The sequence below is a fragment of the Anser anser genome (assembly GCF_964211835.1).
Source record: "Anser anser genome assembly, chromosome: 12".
NCBI classification, from domain to species: Eukaryota; Metazoa; Chordata; class Aves; order Anseriformes; family Anatidae; genus Anser; species Anser anser.
The window spans coordinates 24023620-24041767 of NC_139733.1; the positions used below are offsets into that span (position 1 = coordinate 24023620).

At 40.8% G+C, this 18148-nt stretch overlaps 1 protein-coding gene across 6 annotated transcripts in view; it reads right to left on the bottom strand.

Annotated features, from left to right (window-relative positions):
* FGD5 (FYVE, RhoGEF and PH domain containing 5) overlaps window positions 1-18148 on the bottom strand; it is a 102075-nt gene that overhangs the window by 23085 nt on the left and 60842 nt on the right. For all 6 annotated transcript variants that reach the window (XM_083795534.1, XM_083795532.1, XM_083795531.1 and 3 more), the window contains 6 exons: window positions 16993-17149; window positions 14330-14417; window positions 11376-11426; window positions 9784-9842; window positions 1739-1810; window positions 5-73 (listed from right to left, as the gene is read on the bottom strand). In XM_083795534.1, coding sequence (XP_083651660.1) covers window positions 5-73; window positions 1739-1810; window positions 9784-9842; window positions 11376-11426; window positions 14330-14417; window positions 16993-17149 — 496 coding nt within the window. The remainder of the gene's footprint in view (window positions 1-4; window positions 74-1738; window positions 1811-9783; window positions 9843-11375; window positions 11427-14329; window positions 14418-16992; window positions 17150-18148) is intronic.

Sequence of the window (18148 nt, forward strand, 5' to 3'; positions counted from 1 at the left end):
CTACCAAGAACAAATGCCGAGGGTGCTTGTTTTTCCCAGAGACTTTCATCAGTGTTCCCTCTTTCACAAAGACCTAAAAGGAAAAAAAAGAAAAAAAAACAACTTGTAATCCTGAGACTGCATTCTGAAACTTACTGAGAAAAGACAACATTCCTCATGTAGAAGGAGGCACTCTTAACTGCTTTCATCAGCATAGTAACAGATGGATACCTCAACATCTGCTTCTAGCCTGACTTTATGGCTTGCATTTGTATCAGTACTGAATGGCTCGGAAACCCATGTGTCAGACACCAGGCAGTACTCAGCCCACTGCGTCTGTACCATGGACTGCAAAGAGACTGTCACAGATTTCAAAAGTAACATTTAATGGGCTTCAGAAAAGAACTCATCCTCTGATTATGAAAAATAGACGAACCAAAAAGAAATGCTGAAACCTTTTCACATACATACTATGCCTACACTAAACCTGTGTATATTTGCAAGCATACCTTGTCTGTCTATATTGTTACTATGTGTGTAAACAGGACTGTACATGTAACCAGCTAAAACAGCATACTCAAACTTAATTTCAATGACATTTGAAAAGGTCTAAAATAATTAAAGCAGCAGTGGATTTACAGACATCTACTCTTTTCTAATGGAGAGCAGGATCTGGTGTAATCTTCTATTCTAGAGCTGCACTGAGGTTTGCAGAATTTATTAATTCGCTACTTAACAAGGACAAATGAGGATACTGATGTTGGAGAAAAAATAAGAGGATCATTGCAATGTTTGGTTGATGAGGATTCACATACTAGGAGTATGCATGCCTTGAAAATTTCTTCATGAGCTTTGTTAAGGACAGTAGTGGGCTGAAGGGGAATTTAGGGTTGCAGAACTCTAGAAATAAATCTTTTCAAGTGTAGAGGTAGGTTGGGCCTGAGAAAACTGGAAAGGTTGGAAAGAAAGGAGGATAAATTTGTATTTGGTGTGAATGGCAAGACACAGCTATATACTTCCCCACTTTCTGTTCATGTGTTGCTTAAAAGTGATGTCTTGCATTAAAAGTTGCAAGTTCCGGCTGGGAATTAGGAGGTTTCTTCTCAGAAAGAGCAGTCGGGCATTGGAGCAGGTTGCCCAGGGAGGTGGTGGAGTCACCGTCCCTGGGGGTGTTCAAGGAAAGGCTAGACCTGGTGCTTAGAGACATGGTTTAGTGGGTGACATTGGTGGTAGGGGGATGGTTGGACCAGATGATCATGGAGATCTTTTCCAACCTTAATGATTCTGTGATTCTATGAAAAGCACCACTGCAGAATGGTAAGAATAGAAAATTGAAAATAGGTAATTTCCCCTGATTTAGGGATCTAACCTACCCAAAAAAATTTGAGCCTTTCCAGGCTGTAAGCAATTTCTGGTCGTATTTCAAACCTTTCAACAAAAATATGTAAGAAGGAAAACAGCAGCTCCTCCAAAACACGCTACATGGGGTGACTGAGGACAGTTGGAGTGAAAAATCAAATGGCCGCTCTGTGTAGAAACAGCTAATGCCTGTCTTTGCAAGTGCAAGGCTCTCAGCATGCAGTGCTCCTGAACACTACCAGAGTGATGGCTTTTTACATAAACCAGTGCTACAACTCTTATCACAGCGGGTCAGTAAACAACACCTGTAGACGTCTGAAATCTGGCCATCCACAGAGGCAGAGATAAAGCTGGCCGGAAACAATGTCCTTATCAGCATAGGTCTGCCTGCAGTACTCACCCTTCCTGGCTGGAGGAGGCCCCTCTGCCCCCTCACACTGTACTCAATGTGTACCAGCTTCTGCAGGTTTTCCTAAGAGAGAGAAACAACGTTTAGGAGACCACATGGTGATTACTTTTAGAAAAGCAGGCAAACCCTCCCTCAACCCTCCTCACCATTTTATTTCTCAAATACATTAAAGTGATATTACAGAAGTGGGTTTCAGAGAGAATTGAGCTCATGGAATTTAGGTGCAGAAAGTCTTCTTCCAGCCTCATAAGTTTTATGAAACCTCATCGCCTGCATTCACATCTGCTGTGGCCTTCTACACTCCTGTCACCTTTGATACTTCTTTAACACTTCCTCTGTACCTCAGTTCACTTTCAAAAGAGCCTGCTTACTCCATGCAGTATTTATACATTGGTCTCTTTGCTGACTTTCTTTCTCTTGCAACCAGTAAACTGGAAACAGAGACAAAGTATAATATTTGCTCCAAAGCCTTGTTCATTAGTGGCATGACATAGATAATCCAAAGCATGATTTGATACAAGAAGATCATTGCTAGGATTATCTGGAGGTTTATATTCTGTGCTAACAGATTAGTGGCTTTGCACTAGGGAATCTGGAAGCTTAACTAGTAAGCAGGCAATACAGTTGCATCTCTTTTTTGATGCTTTGCAAAGATCAGGAAGCCCATTATCAAACTCTGATGCTACTAACTGCCTACTTGACTTGAGAGCACAGACAGTGGGCACTGGCACGTGGCATGAATTTATCTATAAAGACGGTAAATAAATTTAATCTAACTAAGCTTCTGCTCTCATGAAAAGATGGTATTGGATAGAAGCGGGGTCTGTATCTATGAAATCTTGGTAGTCTTTTCAAATCTCCTTCCACTTAGTAGTTAATGCTGCTAAAACCCATGCTTGTACATAGGATTCGGCCGTGGTTTTATCTAGTCCAGAGAGTAGAATGGGCTGCACTGCAGCAATCACTAGAATATGTCTAAAAGTTATGTCTCTCTTGTCCGAGTTAGCCACTGTGTCCTAAATCCTCAGTTACATACACAGAAAAACTACAGACTAAGGACCACATTTGATATACCTTCATTACCTGGAAGCCCTTGACAACTGTTTTCTGCTATGGCAGATAACAGTTTGTTTACCTGTGCTCCATTGACTGTCCTTAAGTTATCCCTGGGCTTAGTTAGACTCTATAGATTGAACAATGTAATCAAGGATATATCTGCCTGATTGATACAAATCAGTGGTGTCTATAGAATCAGCTAATTAAGAAAGCTATCACAGATAACAGAAGGAGCATGTCCATATCAGCATGATGGTCTGTCAAGGCTAATATATGCTGGATTTCATCTATCAATGAATGTAGCTATCTCAGCTTGCTTTTTGAGATAAGCCTGAAACGCCTGTGTATGTTACTGCTCTGAAGAAATATTACACTTGTTAAATATGATATTAGGTTCAGAAACCACATACTAAACACATTGAAACACCTACAAGCCTTGAGTAGCTCAGGGCTGCATCGTGACCATGCAATATAACTGGCAGTTGACACACTTTCAACACTTTCAGCCATCAAGTATCTCTTTTGCAATGCAGAAACTAACAAATGGAATTTTTTAGGTCACTTCAAAAATAATATAGGCTAGCAAAATGGAAACGATATATAAACTAATATCAGTTATATATATCATATATATATAATATATATATATGATATATATATATAATATCAGATATATAAACTAATATCAGAGCACAGGAAACACCAGGGATCATAAGACAGCTGACATTTGCAAAAGAAGATTGCAAAGGACTTTCCCATAACTAAAGGGTATTTTAGCCCTTGCAAAACTTGTCAAATTGACAGCTTCCATAATGGAGCCCCATTCTTCATAGAATGGTTTGGGTTGGAAAGGACCTTAAAGATCATCTAATTCCAAACCCCCTTCCATGGGCAGAGACACCTCCTACCACACCAGGCTGCTCAAAGCCCCAGGCAGCCTGGCCTTGGACACTTCCAGGCATGGGGCATCCACAGCTCCTCTGGGCCGCCTATGCCAGTGCCTCAGAAACTCTGATTAAAGAATTTCTTCCTAATACCTAATCTAAGTCTACTCTCTCTTAGTTTAAAGCTGTTGCCCCTTGTCCTATCACCACATTCCCTGACAAAGAGTTCATCCCCAGCTTTCCTGCAGCTCCCTTTAGGCACTGTAAGGCCACTCGCTGTAAGGCCTCCCTGTAGCCTTCTCTTCTCCAGGTTGAACAACCCCAACTTCCTCAGCCTGTCTTCATAGGAGAGGTGCTCCAGCATCTTGATCATCTTTGTGGTCCTCCTCTGGATTCGTTTTAATAGCTCCATGTTCTTCTTGTGCTGGGGACCCCAGAGCTGAACGCAGTGCTCCCGGTGGGTCTCACAAGAGCAGAGTAGAAGGACAGAATCCCCTCCCTTGCCCTGCTGGCCATGCTGCTTTTGATGCAGCCCAGGGTATGGTTGGCTTTGTGGGCTACAAGTGCACATTGCTGCCTCATGCTGAGCTTCTTATCCACCAACACCCCCAGGTCCTTCTCCTCAGGGCTGCTTTCAATCCATTCTCCACCCAATCTGTATTTGTGCTTGGGTTTGCCCCAACCCAGATGCAGGACCTTGCACGTGACCTTGTTTGAATCTCACTAAGTTCATACAGGCCAACCTCTCAAGCCTGTCCAGGGTCCTCTAGGTGGCATCCCTTCCCTCACAGGTTGGTGTTGTCAGCAAACTTGCTGAGGGCACACTCAACCCCACTTCATATCCAGAAAAAGCAGTGCCTTCTTGTGAGCACACTCCCAGCAAGTGTTAGTACTACTCATTGGGGTTTCTACAAGAGTGAGGGGAGATCTCAGTTGCTGCAGATCAAACACACCGCAGCTTCTCTTAGGACTTCTGGTAGAGGTGCCTGTAATAATGATGACTTTTGCAATATAGACACATGTTCACCAGGAAATGGACAGAGATTTATCAAACTCATTTCCTGTAGGAAGTCAAATGACCATCACATCTGAAGGACTGTGATTTATCTGGAAATGTAGGAAGCTGAGGAGGACATAGTTTTCTTATGGTTCCCTAAAAAACTCTTTATATAGTTTTCTTCATTTTGCTCAAAACTCTGATCATTCTCCTTTCAAATACCCTCCACAAGCGATGATTCAAAAATGAAGACAAAGCTCCACCCACTTAGTACTGAAGATGTGGGGTGACTGAAATCCTTCTCTAAACAGCTTAGCAGTGGACTGCAACTTCCATGAGGCAAGGTACATATTTTCATTGTGTCTATGAAGGGGCGCTGCATCCCCAAGAAATTCACCAGCTGTTAATAGCAACAATGATTTACAGCTCTCAGCATCTCAGGGCCTCTAACAGGTTGTAGAATTTCAGAGATTAATGCAAACCCTGTTTAGTTCAAGTAGTGAATGTCTCCTAGAGTTACAGATATACTTAGTACTATGTGGTGATAATATGCCTTATGCCTCTGTTTATACATCTATAAATTGCAAATAATATTTTTCTACTTGATAAAAATGCTATGGAGATAGCTAATATAACAAAGTATCTGAAAATCCTGGGTTAATACTTCCAAGGGGAAAAACTGCTGTAACGTTATTATAAAACAAAAAAGCTAATAATGAATCTTTGATATTCCGCAGAAAACATAGATAATAGTTCAGTGTTCCTGTCAGATTTTTGGACTGTAGTTTGATGAGTTAATAAATGGCAGCAGAAATCTTCCTCTTTCCATGTACATGTCAAATCTGAATTATTACTTAGAACATCAGCTGGGTATACGCCAAGTTATTAATGTTCTATATTGACTGACATTGTTCAGTTTGCTCTGTAATTAGAGTCGCTTTTTAAATTCTTTGCATTTTTGAAAATCTGAGAGAAAGAACGGAATTGCTGGTTATGGATTTTATGTACGGGATATTAATTCAGGAGGACAATCTCTGATTTAACAGAATACTGAATTATGATTCTCATGAACAGACCTCTTCACAAAACCCACAGCATTCGCACAGATGGGAAAAAAAAAGGAAAATTTATTTCATCTCTTCCAGGCCATAGCTTCAAAAAGAGCAGATGTGCTCTGATGATATGAAAAAATGAAGTATAGAAATCAATGTGGAATGTGTGATGATTTTTTTCCAACACAGTCATTATTAATAGCAATTATTATAAAGTCTATTGCATCTGTAAAACTCAGAGGATATGGTGATGTTCTTCAAATGAAAGCATAAAATCATTGCACAGTAATGCAACACAGCAAATGTAAGTCTTTCCCTCAAAATATGGAAGAGCTGCAAGCTAACCACTACCACTTCAAATGAAGCTGTATGTTCCTTAGCCATAGACATCAGGGAATCTCTATTTGTCCCTTTGACAACTTTTGCTTACTACCGAATTTCCTTCCTGCATGGCTTGTGAGGTGCCTAGAACAGAAGTAAGGAACAGAATTTAGGTAAAATCCAAAATTGGGATATTTGGTTTAAGTCAAAGACCATGGTACAGCAAAAACAGAATTCGAACTTTCATGACTATTTTCACAAGTAAGATAACTCCATTGACTTCAGTGCAATATGCAATGGATATCTGATTTTGTCCACTTATGTAAACATGTAACTTCAGAAAAAAATATCCATACAAATCTTCCATGTATTTGAACAAAATTTAAAGAAGCTGAGGTGTCAGAAAAAGATGTGGAACTGATAGGAATTGAGTTCTTGCATTTCTCAGCCTCTAATATAGGTATCCCTTAAAGCTCTGAGATTACTGTGGAAACTTGTCCTGAGATCTCAGTTTTATGATGAACTATTTGTTATATTGGTACAAATGATTATTTATTTATTAATGGAAAGTACAACTGTAAATTCTTTCCCTGAGGAGATAGAAAATCAAATCTGTTGAAACCTTTGCTCAGTAAGTGCATGGTTTCAGAGTCAATCTGTAAAGTGGCCAGATTACGTTTCTTTTTATGTTAAAATTTAAGCTTGTCAGACCACATCCTCCCTGTAATCTACATGTGTTCCTTTGACTTGGTAACAGTGTAGTGTTTATATAGTAATTAACTATTGATTATTGTTGAACATCTTGGAAACAGTCTGTATAAAACATCATTTCCATGCATCTTGCTTTTCTGCTATGCTTCTTTCTCTCTCCTTTCCTTCTTCACCATTTTGTTTGGCTGTAATGCACCTACCTTTTCATCTGCAAAAATTTCTCTGCCAACTTTTGTCCCCATCCTACCTACCATAATGGCTGATGCCAAAATAGTTTGTACTGAGAGCTAAAGTGTCTTTAAATAAACTTGAGAGTAAATAACCAAAGAGATCAAGAGTAGCTAAGAGTTTACACTTATCAAAGGTGTTCATGCTGCCTGCTTGCTGAAGCAGAGTGTGCTGCTTTGTTTACATATGGCTCACATTTGGAACTTTTCCGTAGCAATCAGGAGAAGTAAAAGAAGTGCTGTCTTTAAAGGAAGGCTTGGAAGGTTTTGGATTGTCATGGAACCACATTAACACAGCAATTGGGCTGACATTACTGTGTGAAGGGGAAATGTGTTCTGAGCTACATGCAGCAGGACAGTGTGGGGTGAAACCTGAAACAGAAAAGCGGAAATGGACTTAATGGACTTAAACCTAATCAGTAGGTCCAAGCTTTTTTGAAGTTTGCATTGAGTAATAATGTAGATCTGAAAAGAAATCTACTAGTTGGGCTTCACGTTGATCTGTGGTAATTTTGCCAAAGACTTCAGGAGAAGCAGGTTCAGAACCTTGATCTCAGTTTCTAGCTAACAGAAGGGGAAAGAGGCAGATCCATGAAGACAGGTTTCCCTATTCAGGAAATAATAAATAGTTTTAACTACAACTTATCCCTTTCTGATACAAACATTACAAGATTTTTTTTTCCTGTCTCTGGCCATGAGGAGATCATCACTGAACTCGGTGCTCTAAAACAGCCTGTGAACACATGGGCTGCATTTATGACCTTGGCACACATATCAGAGACACGGATTTTAAACCTGCACAGCAGGGATGTTCAGATGTGAGCAAAAGTTGACATTCTTGGCTCTTGGGTTCATCTGCTGCAAGCAGATGCTTCTACTTCTCTGAACAGAGCATGAAAGCTTCAGTTTTAAAAGTTGAAGGGCACCCCGGACTTTGAGACTCTTTCATTTTTACCTCCTGAGCTGCTGCAAAGAACATCCTTCATCAAGTTGACCTACTACATTTTTACCATGTCACGCAGTCTGAATTCACTGCCTCACCCAGTGCCTCCATTCCCCATACAGAAGGCAAAGGCATTAAAGGAAGCATGCTGAGCCAGAAGTGCTGGTATGTGGCCATGGTGGCCCCCCAGCATATGTCTTTCCCTATCAGTTCCTGTGCATTCATTCTTTCAACTTTAAAATCCTACCTGAAAACAAATTCTTACTAAGGTGGGTTGATATTTCATTGCATTTCTTCCCCATGTTCACATTAATGCTTAGGTGTTTTTCCTCTTTGTCCCTTGGATTTTGTGTTTTGGTGTCTCAGTGATTATTAACTACCCTCTTTCTGCTCAGTAAATGAAATAATGAAGTGACTTGACTGCCAACTGTAATTAACCATAGGAAGGGTGTTTGCAAAGCCAGAGACCTCTAATTTAGCAAAGGCACAACCAAATCCCAATGCAGGATGTTAAAGTCAGAAATGTTCAAGTGAGTAATAAAATGTGGACAGCTTCCCAAAAGATATGATGCATTCCCCATCACTTGGAATTGCTGTGACTCAATGCAATGACAAAATACTTAAGAGAGTCACTTTTTGAGAAAGAAATGCTTCAGTGTAACCGCTCATTATTGGGTGAAATGCAGGATGCCTGGAATTAGGTTCTTTGTTCTCTAACATTCATGGTGTTGAACACAAACCACATAATGGTTGACATCTTCCAGAGCAACTACATGCACTGCTTGGCAATCAAACTAAATGCCTTGAAAAGAACTGCTTGAAGATGGTAGTTTTGAAATTTCGGGCTCTACTATGACTGTCGCTCAACATTTCATAGACTATGATCGTTGTAGGTACTTTTCACTAACTACTTCAGCTGGATGCTAGGTCTGTGCAACTGAAGTTGAAGTTCTGCAAACATCTCAGGAGAGAATTTAGCTGCAGGTGTGGGTGGATAGTATAACAAAATGAAAGACACTGCCTTTAGTTATGATAGCATCTGGATGTCCACCAAGTTAGATTCCTCTGGATTCTTCTGCATCCTGTGTCTGACAATCTCTCTGCTGTCTCTATGCCTCCTAACACTGCTTCTTACTAATGTCAATAGCAAAACTCTTGTCACCTTACCTAAAAATCAGACCTAGATCCTTGGAAACAAATAGTCATAAGACTAGCTATGTGCAGGCTATCTTTGCCTGTAAATTAGGACTCTAATATCATGCAAGAGGCATTAGTAAGTCACAGTGAACTTATTGGAACTGTTCATTTTTTTGGTGAACTACATAACTTATTTAGATATCTGTATCTAAATTTAGATATGAGCGGTAACCTATGAAAGTCGTAGACAGTCTATTTGACTGTTTGAACATTTGCAAGACTATAAGCCCAGACCAATTCTTTTGAAGTAAAACGGGATTCCAGAATGGTAGAAAACTTACGTAAATGAGCTCAGAATGTATCTTTGACAGCACATTTTTGATATCTTCAGCATTTCATATCTAAAACCATCCCAGACTAATAATAGAACCATGAAAATTCCCGTCTCTCACTTCATTGCACCATATGTCATTTTGGAAATCCTAAGAGGAAGAAAAACTTTGTGCTGCTTGCTACTGTGACTTACATCTTGTACAGCTGCACTAAAGGGCATAGACCTGCTCCATATCTGCAGTGCTCTAAGCCAGACCTATATAAACTTTTGAGATTCACCCTGGAGGAGGTTTCAGAATTTAACAGATACATTTCATCAGATGTGCAGAAAAAAACACTATTGATTAGGAGAGAGTGCATCATGATAGGACTCACCCCTTGGAGCATGCTCTCGTTGGCTCGGTCCGTGATTTCAGAAACAATGAATAAGGCAGCTGAGGGGTGAAGCAAAGCAAAGACCACAAATAATATGAGAGAGGAGGAAAATAACCCCAATCCTTTCTGTTTACAAGGACATCTTTAATAAAAAAACAACCCCACAGCAGCAGCAGCTCCTTAAATATTTTGGCACCACCAGGATGCAACTGCCCAGCAAATTTAGGACCCAGAAGAGTCATCCTGTTGTGCAAAGCTCTGCATCATGCTTGTGTTGACCAAGAGAGCTCATGAGGTTCCTTTTAAGCACAAAATCTTTTTGTAATGTTTTCTAGTTGCAGATTTTTGACATTTGGAGCTTGTGGTAGAGAGAGATTCATGTAATCCAGCTTCAACCATCTAACAGCATGGCAGTCAAGGTGGCTTGTTTCCCCTTACTACCAAGGGAGAGGACAGGCCATCCCTTTCTGACTGACATGTGTGACATAAGTTAACATCTGGATTCTCCACTGGCAAAAAGCCCAGGCCTGGACATGTTTGCTGGCACTGACGGCAATGGCATAACATAGTTTAGACCCTTATCTCAGATCTCATTTTCTCCTGTGGAACAGGGCATCCTACCCATTTCCAAGCTTAATCTGGGAGCATGCTAGCCGTTGCTGTCCAGAAATGTGACAAGTATGCTAAGGACAAACAAGATAGGCAAATGTGGCTACAGGGCTTGAATGTCTGCCCTGACTCTGTTTAAATTACTGCTATAGCTATAATCATTGTCAGTGACAAGGGTCCAAAATTTTGCACGAGATACTACTCTTGGCCAGAACAGAATGACCCTTAGTCAATCTTAGACCTTCTTGCTGTGAGTTGCTTTGTATTCACATTCACTATGACAAGGAGGTGCACTGGTTTCATTAATACAATGCTATTCTTATTTCATCCTGGAAGCTATTCCCACTCAAGCCCAGGCTAAACCTCCCTTTGACTTCAGTGGGAGTAAGACACTTCTGCTTTATCCATCTGATGTGGTGGGAAAGATGGTGTTAGCAACTGAACATCTGGATTTATTCTTGATTGAGCAGAACAGATTTTTATGTAATGTCTTTCAAGTTTACTTAGACTTAAGGAATACAGAAGACAGATACACGTTTCAAACCTGTGTGTCTTCAAAGTTCTGAGAGAACATCAGGCATACCCAGGATAATGATATACAAACAAGTGGGTGGACCAATCTCAACTGGCTTTACAATGACCAGGCCAAGCATGGGTGGAGCCAGAGAGGACTAGGATTTTCCAGGTGGCTGAGGCTGAAGTACAACGTCAGCACCATGCTTATATACAAGATCATTTCTTCTGTAAGTTCATCATGTCAAAAGTATTGGAAGCCCACATATTTCACTGAGAAAAAAAGATAGCATTCTTGACCTACATAATTCATCTACATTAGTAGTTAAGTTCTTGTAGACCTTACATCTAACCTATAAATACAAAATCTTGAAAATAAACCTGTTCTATATCTTTGCAATACAGATCCTGCACCTCTTTAGAACCAGAGTTAGTGAAGCAGAATTTTTGTTCTACCCATTTCATTTTACCTTGTGTGGCTTCATACTCTGTAGAATCAGGACAAAGATTATTCAAGTAATCTGTAGAAAATAATCAAACACAGACATCCAATAATTAGAATTCAGACCCATATAATCTGTTGTTGGATTAGCTAAAACATAAAATCCTAATGTCCTGTATCACTTTATTCCCAAATAATTAAGTTTATATTGCCTCTTTCCAAAGTGAAACATCTTCGGCAGCATTCTACTTTGAGAATCCGTGCAAGAGCATTGATTCAGACTTGGACTCACCACATAATTTGGCAGGTATAAACCAACAAACAGAGTGACAATAATATTTCCTGGTTTCTCTGCCAAAAGAATTGCTGAGTAGCACCATTTGACAAATAACTGTTCTTCTCAGGAATTCTAGTTTCCCATCTGAATGAATGGTGTTGGCTATAATGACCTATTTTCTATATTAATATAAAATTTATTACTTGAACTCTGTAGATATAAGAAAGAGAGTGGTTCTGTGCATGCAGAGTTCAATGATTACTTCTGAACTCCATCACATTCTAAACAATAGGACTTGCATTTACAGGAATTATTTTTGCATCATCTACAGACCTTTAACCTGTCAGCTTTATTTGGGCTATTTGACTTTAGGGACATGGTTTAGTGGGTGATATTGATGGTAGGGGGATGGTTGGACCAGATGATATTGGAGGTCTTTTCCACCTTTAATGATTCTATGATTCTATGATAAATCATCTGTATGTTTTTGTCTGGGTCTTTATTCCTTTAATGGCTGTAGTATATGAGCACCACCATTTTTAAAGCCTAATCATGAAATACTTTTTTCTTATCTCTCTGATTAATCCAAGCTCCTAAATTCTGCATCCAAGAAACAGGCCCATGAGCTGAGAATTGTGATGCTCATGGATATCCATTCCCTTGAATGTCCTATCCGTACGCGTTCCTCTTTCTGGTCCTGTTCTCTCCCTGCAGCCCCCAAATCTGCTTGGCTCTCTCATACATTCAGTAAAGTGTCTGCCTGCACCCAGGCAGATAGGAAGGGGTTTTGCAGTGCTATCAGGCAATATTTAGTGTTTTTTACAGCTGCAAGCTCTGTCCTTGGTTACAGACATTTAACTGAGTGGGCAACTCCTTTTGGCTGTAGTACAGTAACTGGCAACCGATATCCTGATAAAATACCCTTCTTTATCTGGTAGAAACAGCCAGTTATGAACACGCAAAAACACCTGCTTTTTTTTTTTTTTTTTTTTTTTTACCACTACTTAGAGAATTTGAAGGACTGCACTCTTCCAGACTCACCCTGTCCTAGCAGCGAAAGAAGGGCTTGGTTTCATGAGGTGAAAAACTGTAGTAGCTATTTTCTGGAACATTTTGAACCAGCACACCTTATCCCAGAGCGCACAAAAGCTTTCGTTTTTCCAGTTAGTGCCAATACCTGGGCACTAAGGAAAAGCTCAAGTTGCTTCAAGCATGGAGGGAATGTCCAGCCACTGGAGCTTCATTCAGACTCTTCCAGCTCTCTCACAAAATACAGTGCTTCATGTTTGCAATTTGCCCCATGGACCACAGAAATGGACAGAGAAAATGGAGTATGGTGGGGGTATTTCTGACAGGGATGTGACAAGCCCATTTCCTCAGAGGCATTGTTTGTGTGCATGCACTAAAAACACTGTAAGTATCATGTGAGACAACTAATTTCTGCACCCCACTCATCTGGAAAGTTGCCCTTAATGTAGACACACCCAGAGAGGGAAGCAAGTCAGACAGAGAAAAAGTTCTACTATTGGCATCCGGTGTTCATTTGTATTGCTGCTACTAAAAAAGAAAAGAACAGCTGTGAAAAATGAGTTGCATCCTTGATCAAAGTGTCTAGAGCAAGATGAAACTGCTGCTAATCTGTGCTGTGAATAAAAATTCATATGGTCCCTTTGTTCTGCTGTGTTTATAGGAGTCTCTTCTAATATGCCTTGCATTTCACCAGCTGTTGAGTATGGGCAGGATTTATAGTTTCCTTTTTACTGTCCCACACATAACTCATCTTGCATCCCTCTCCACCCACGCATATACATACTCCTAAAACATTTCACCATCTTTATGTCTATGGATCCCTCCTTTTTGGGTTTCAATCTGACAAAATTACATGACAACACTGAGATTCATTGGCTACATTTCACCATTTCCTTCCATAACCAGTTCATTAGTAACAAACCTGAACTTCACAATTTTTTTAGGGCCCACATCCTGCTCCAGAAAGACTGCTCTCTTCACAGCCTTGGCCTTGCTTTATTTGCAATGGCTTGCACAGAATAAGCCACTGGGGAGAACAGAACCACCCACCTTGGAGAGACTCTGGGTAGGAGAAATGTATATGTAAAGGGAATATAAAGGGAAGGTTTTACTGTAAATGTAAGATCTGTAAAGGTACTGTCAGTGTAAATCTGGATCTCTGCCTCCTAGACCATGGAGAAATTGGGCTGCCTTAGGTGTACTGTACACGGTGCTCAGGGTGCAGTACTGGGTACAACTGCTTTGTTGATGGAGGAAGAGGACATGGTGCCTGCCACTGTCATATAGGATACAGTGCAGACTGCCTCCCCTTGCTGGGGACTACTGTGCCCTACTACCTCTGGTAATTGCCTCTGATAATTGCTCTTGACATACATAAAATCAAACCTGTCTGCTGGCAGCAAGGTTCCTGAGTTCTGCCTGTCCTAACTCATGGAAGGGAAAAGCCAGGAAGGAATGGCTAAAAGCACCTGACTTCACACTTTTTAGTGACCTTTTAGTATGGCTGTGCTGAAGAAGTGCCAGGCTCTCTGAATCTTGTATTAAGCAGATTGAAGTTCCCAGGAAATCCCATGCAGCTCCAGACCTAATTTAGAGTCATGGCATCAATGTGTAGCACAGGCCAACATGGGAGGGCTTCCACTGAATACCTTTGAGAATTATTTAGTTTTACTGACCTGTGAGCAGCACGCGATATTGGAAGACACGCTGCACCACTTTCAAAAGCTGGTGTTTCACACTCTGTGGGCTTCCATCAGAGCTCTTCTGTCCTCAAGGGAAAGGAGAGGAAACACAAAGATCATGGATGCGTGAGCTCAGCAGCAAACTGTCATCTCCTCCACCTGATGTGTCCACTTGATATTTTGCTAACAGTCAAATGCACATATTCTATTGAACCATTCCCAATTTACCAAGTTGCTAAGGGGTATTTGTAACTCTAAAGAAGTACTTCTAACAATTTATTTTCTATGGCATCATTTGCAAATAGTTTGGACTCAGAGGGAAAAGGGAAGAAAGTGAACACCATTTAGAAAGTAAAGGTTGGATAAAGATTTTAGGGTGGCATATAAAGAGCCAGAAGCATCAGATCTCAGTGAAGCTTGTCATCTCTGTTGTTTTTTTGATGAAAGTTTGTTCTGTTTACAAATTTTTAGTATCTTATTTCAAGAAATGGCATTGAGCAGCATACAGCAAAGCACCTTTCTGTGATGGAGTTGGAACTGAGTGTCTGGAGAGTGTTTACAACAAAACAGAGGGAGCTTGTGATCTGATTTAATACACAAATGGAGAAGTAGCATTCTTCTCTTTACCTTTTCCCTTTAGATTCAGCCCATTGCATATGGCCTCATAAGGTCTTAGTTAAAATAGGAAACTTGCTGTGTATCTGTTAAGCATTGCAACACTGCTGCAAAACCAACAGCAACCCACAAAACTCAGTCCTCAAAAGCCTCCATCTCCAGAGGCACCAAGAAGCAGAAGCTTGCCAGGACCTGAGCGGAATGGCACAAAACCCAGCTGGTTCTTTATGAGGTCTGAGTCTGAAAGCCAGTCAAGTCTCACAGGGTTTCAATGTTCATCGACCAAAATTTCTGCAGTGTTTGCCACTTGTGAAGGGAGACAGGACAAAAGGGGGAATAGGAATCTTAACTGTTTAAAGGAAGTCTGGGAAGAGACAGTATTTTCTCAGGCAGAAAAGATGTTTCATATTACTGTATTACTCCTCTAACTGACAGACTGCTCTTACTAAATGTGCATTCAGGGTTGTGCTGAGTATTACCAGCCCCCATACTCAATTCAAAGGTAACAGAAACAAGATGAGGACCTAAATTCTTTGTTGTTAGATTAGGAAGATAATAGTGGCCATGTTTTTAAAAATGCAATAGGAAAGGTCTGATAGACACCTACCCCAAATTTGTGTGTGTGTGTGTGTGTGCATGCAAAAAGGTCAAGAAGTAACAGAGCTCACTTATTCTAGATTAAAGTCCTGCTGATCTCATCCTAGGTGAAGCTCCAACTGCTTTCTTAGATATAAGAGACAGATTTTAGGGTTGAAATTTAAGACAGAAGTCCACAGACGTAACCAGGAGGGATGCTAGGAATACTGATCATCAGTAGAAAACCTGCGTTTGACAAGTTCATGTTCACAGCAGTGTGAGCCATCAGAGCTACCCTCACGTGCTAACAGGAAACAAATGCGGTGACTACAAGGTATCTGTTTGTAAATGCTGACTTCCAAATGTCTTTTGAAATCAATTGTTATCCTTAATGTTTCACATGTGCTGCAGAGAAAAACAATCCGTACTCCTTAGAGCTGGTATTCTAAATAACCCTTAAGGTCCAATCACTAATTTATCCCACATGCCCTCTTACACCCAAGTAATCGTTGTTATTTCTTGTACCAGATAAAGATAATAAGAAACATGGATTCTGGATAAACATTAAAGCAGCATGTCTTTGACCATTTTAGCTCAACAGTATTAGTACAGCCCAAATGAGCTTTCTATCCACTTATGGCTTTACACTTTTGAAATGGTGTGAACCAGCCACATTGCCAATACCTTAAAATGCTATCAAGAATTGTGGCTTCAGTTTCTGTCAGTTGCATTTTGATGGTATTTTTCAGTCACTCAACAGGGATGAGTTAAGTTACCACAACTGGAAAATATGTTTCTTGCTTAGTGATACAGGCCCAAAGGTTACAGACCATTCAGGGGGGTCTGGAGGAAAAGAACCCTGTATTTGGTTAGTGGAGGTGGTGTCTTCCTCTGCAGTTCAATTGTTTGCCTGTCACAAGATCCTCTGTAAGCAGAGGAAGCAGTAACAGGCATTTAAAAATGCAGAGAATTGCAATTCTAAAGACGTTGTGGGTTGACCCCAGCCAGCAGATAAGCACTCATGCAGCCTAACCCTAACATTCATCCTGGCCAGACCCAGTACAAAAGAAAAGGCAGAAAATGCAGTGAAAGAAAAATAGATAAGAAGACACAGTAACAATAACAGTTATTAACTTTAACTCATCCTCAGAGGGACTGAGATGTTAGATATATGAACGAGAAACTATTCCACTATCTGCATATATTTCAACAAAACATATTCACAGATCTGTGGACTCAAACATACATTCTGTATCACATGGGAGCGTGGGGAACAGATGCAGACACAGAAGCACATCATGCACATGTGAACATCTTACTTCAGTTCTATCAGCAGGATGTGTGAGGAGAGCTATTCTCCCATTCTACCCTCTGGGAACACTGGTGGAATTGCAGAAAAAATGCCTTGAATAAGTCCTGTGGTGCAGCTATACATCATTGCAGGTAAAAAAACAAAAGGGCCTTACCTCAAACTCCTGAATGATGGTAGCCAGTTGGGAATATTTATGGCAAGTTTCATCTAGCAAAGCCAAATTCCTATCAAACTGTATAATGTAAGCTGTGTGGTGATTCAGCCTTGATTTTCTGGAGAGAAAAACATCAGCAACTTTCTGGTGTTCCTCCCTAGGGCCAGAGAAAGAAAAAAAAAAAAAGCAAACAAAAAATTAAAGAAGAAAAGCTCTGCTTCTTTCTCATTGCAGCAGTTCTATTCATCAGACCCACAGTGGCTAGGCACATTGTGCAGCTAAAGCCTAGGTTAAATGGCAGGAAATAGGAAATACTTCCCAAACACACTGGACAACAAAATGGGCTGCTGTAGAACGGGCACCTTGAGGTGTCAATCCTTTGGCCATGCCAGTGTCATGGCAGCCATATGTGTCTGTAGCAGGCAGGCTGTCTTCTTTCTGGACACAGCTTCTGCTTCTCTGAACAGACCTTTCAGCTGCTGCAGGGCTTTGAGCACTGGTTGTGGAGGATAGCATCATGTCTTCAGTTGTAATATTGTATCTTCACTTCTTCTTCATTGCCCCCTGCTCAGCACCGCCCCACCATTGGCTGCCTCAGCACCCAGTAGCACAGTACTGAATTATTTATGAAGCATATCACAGAATCACAGAATCAATTAGGTTGGAAGAGACCTCCAGGATCACCTAATCCAACCTATGACCTAACACTAACAAGACCTCCACTAAACTATATCACAAAGCTCTACATCCAAACATCTTTTAAATACCTGTAGGGATGGTGACAACCACTTCCCTGGGCAGCCCATTCCAGTGCCTAACAACCCTTTCAGTAAAGAAGTTTTTCCTAATACCCAACCTAAATCTTCCCTGGCGCAACTTTAGCCTATTCCCCCTCATCCTATCACTGGGCACGTGGGAGAATAGACCAACCCCCACCTCTTTACAGCCTCCTTTAAGGTAACTGTAGAGAGCGATAAGGTCACCCCTGAGCCTCCTCTTCTCCAGGCTAAACAACCCCAGCTCCCTCAGCTGCTCCTCCTAAGACTTGTTCTCCAGACCCCTCACCAGCTTCGTTACCCTTCTCTGGACTCGCTGGAGCACCTCGATGTCCTTCTTGTAGTGAGGGGCCTAAAACTGAACACAGTACTTGAGGTGC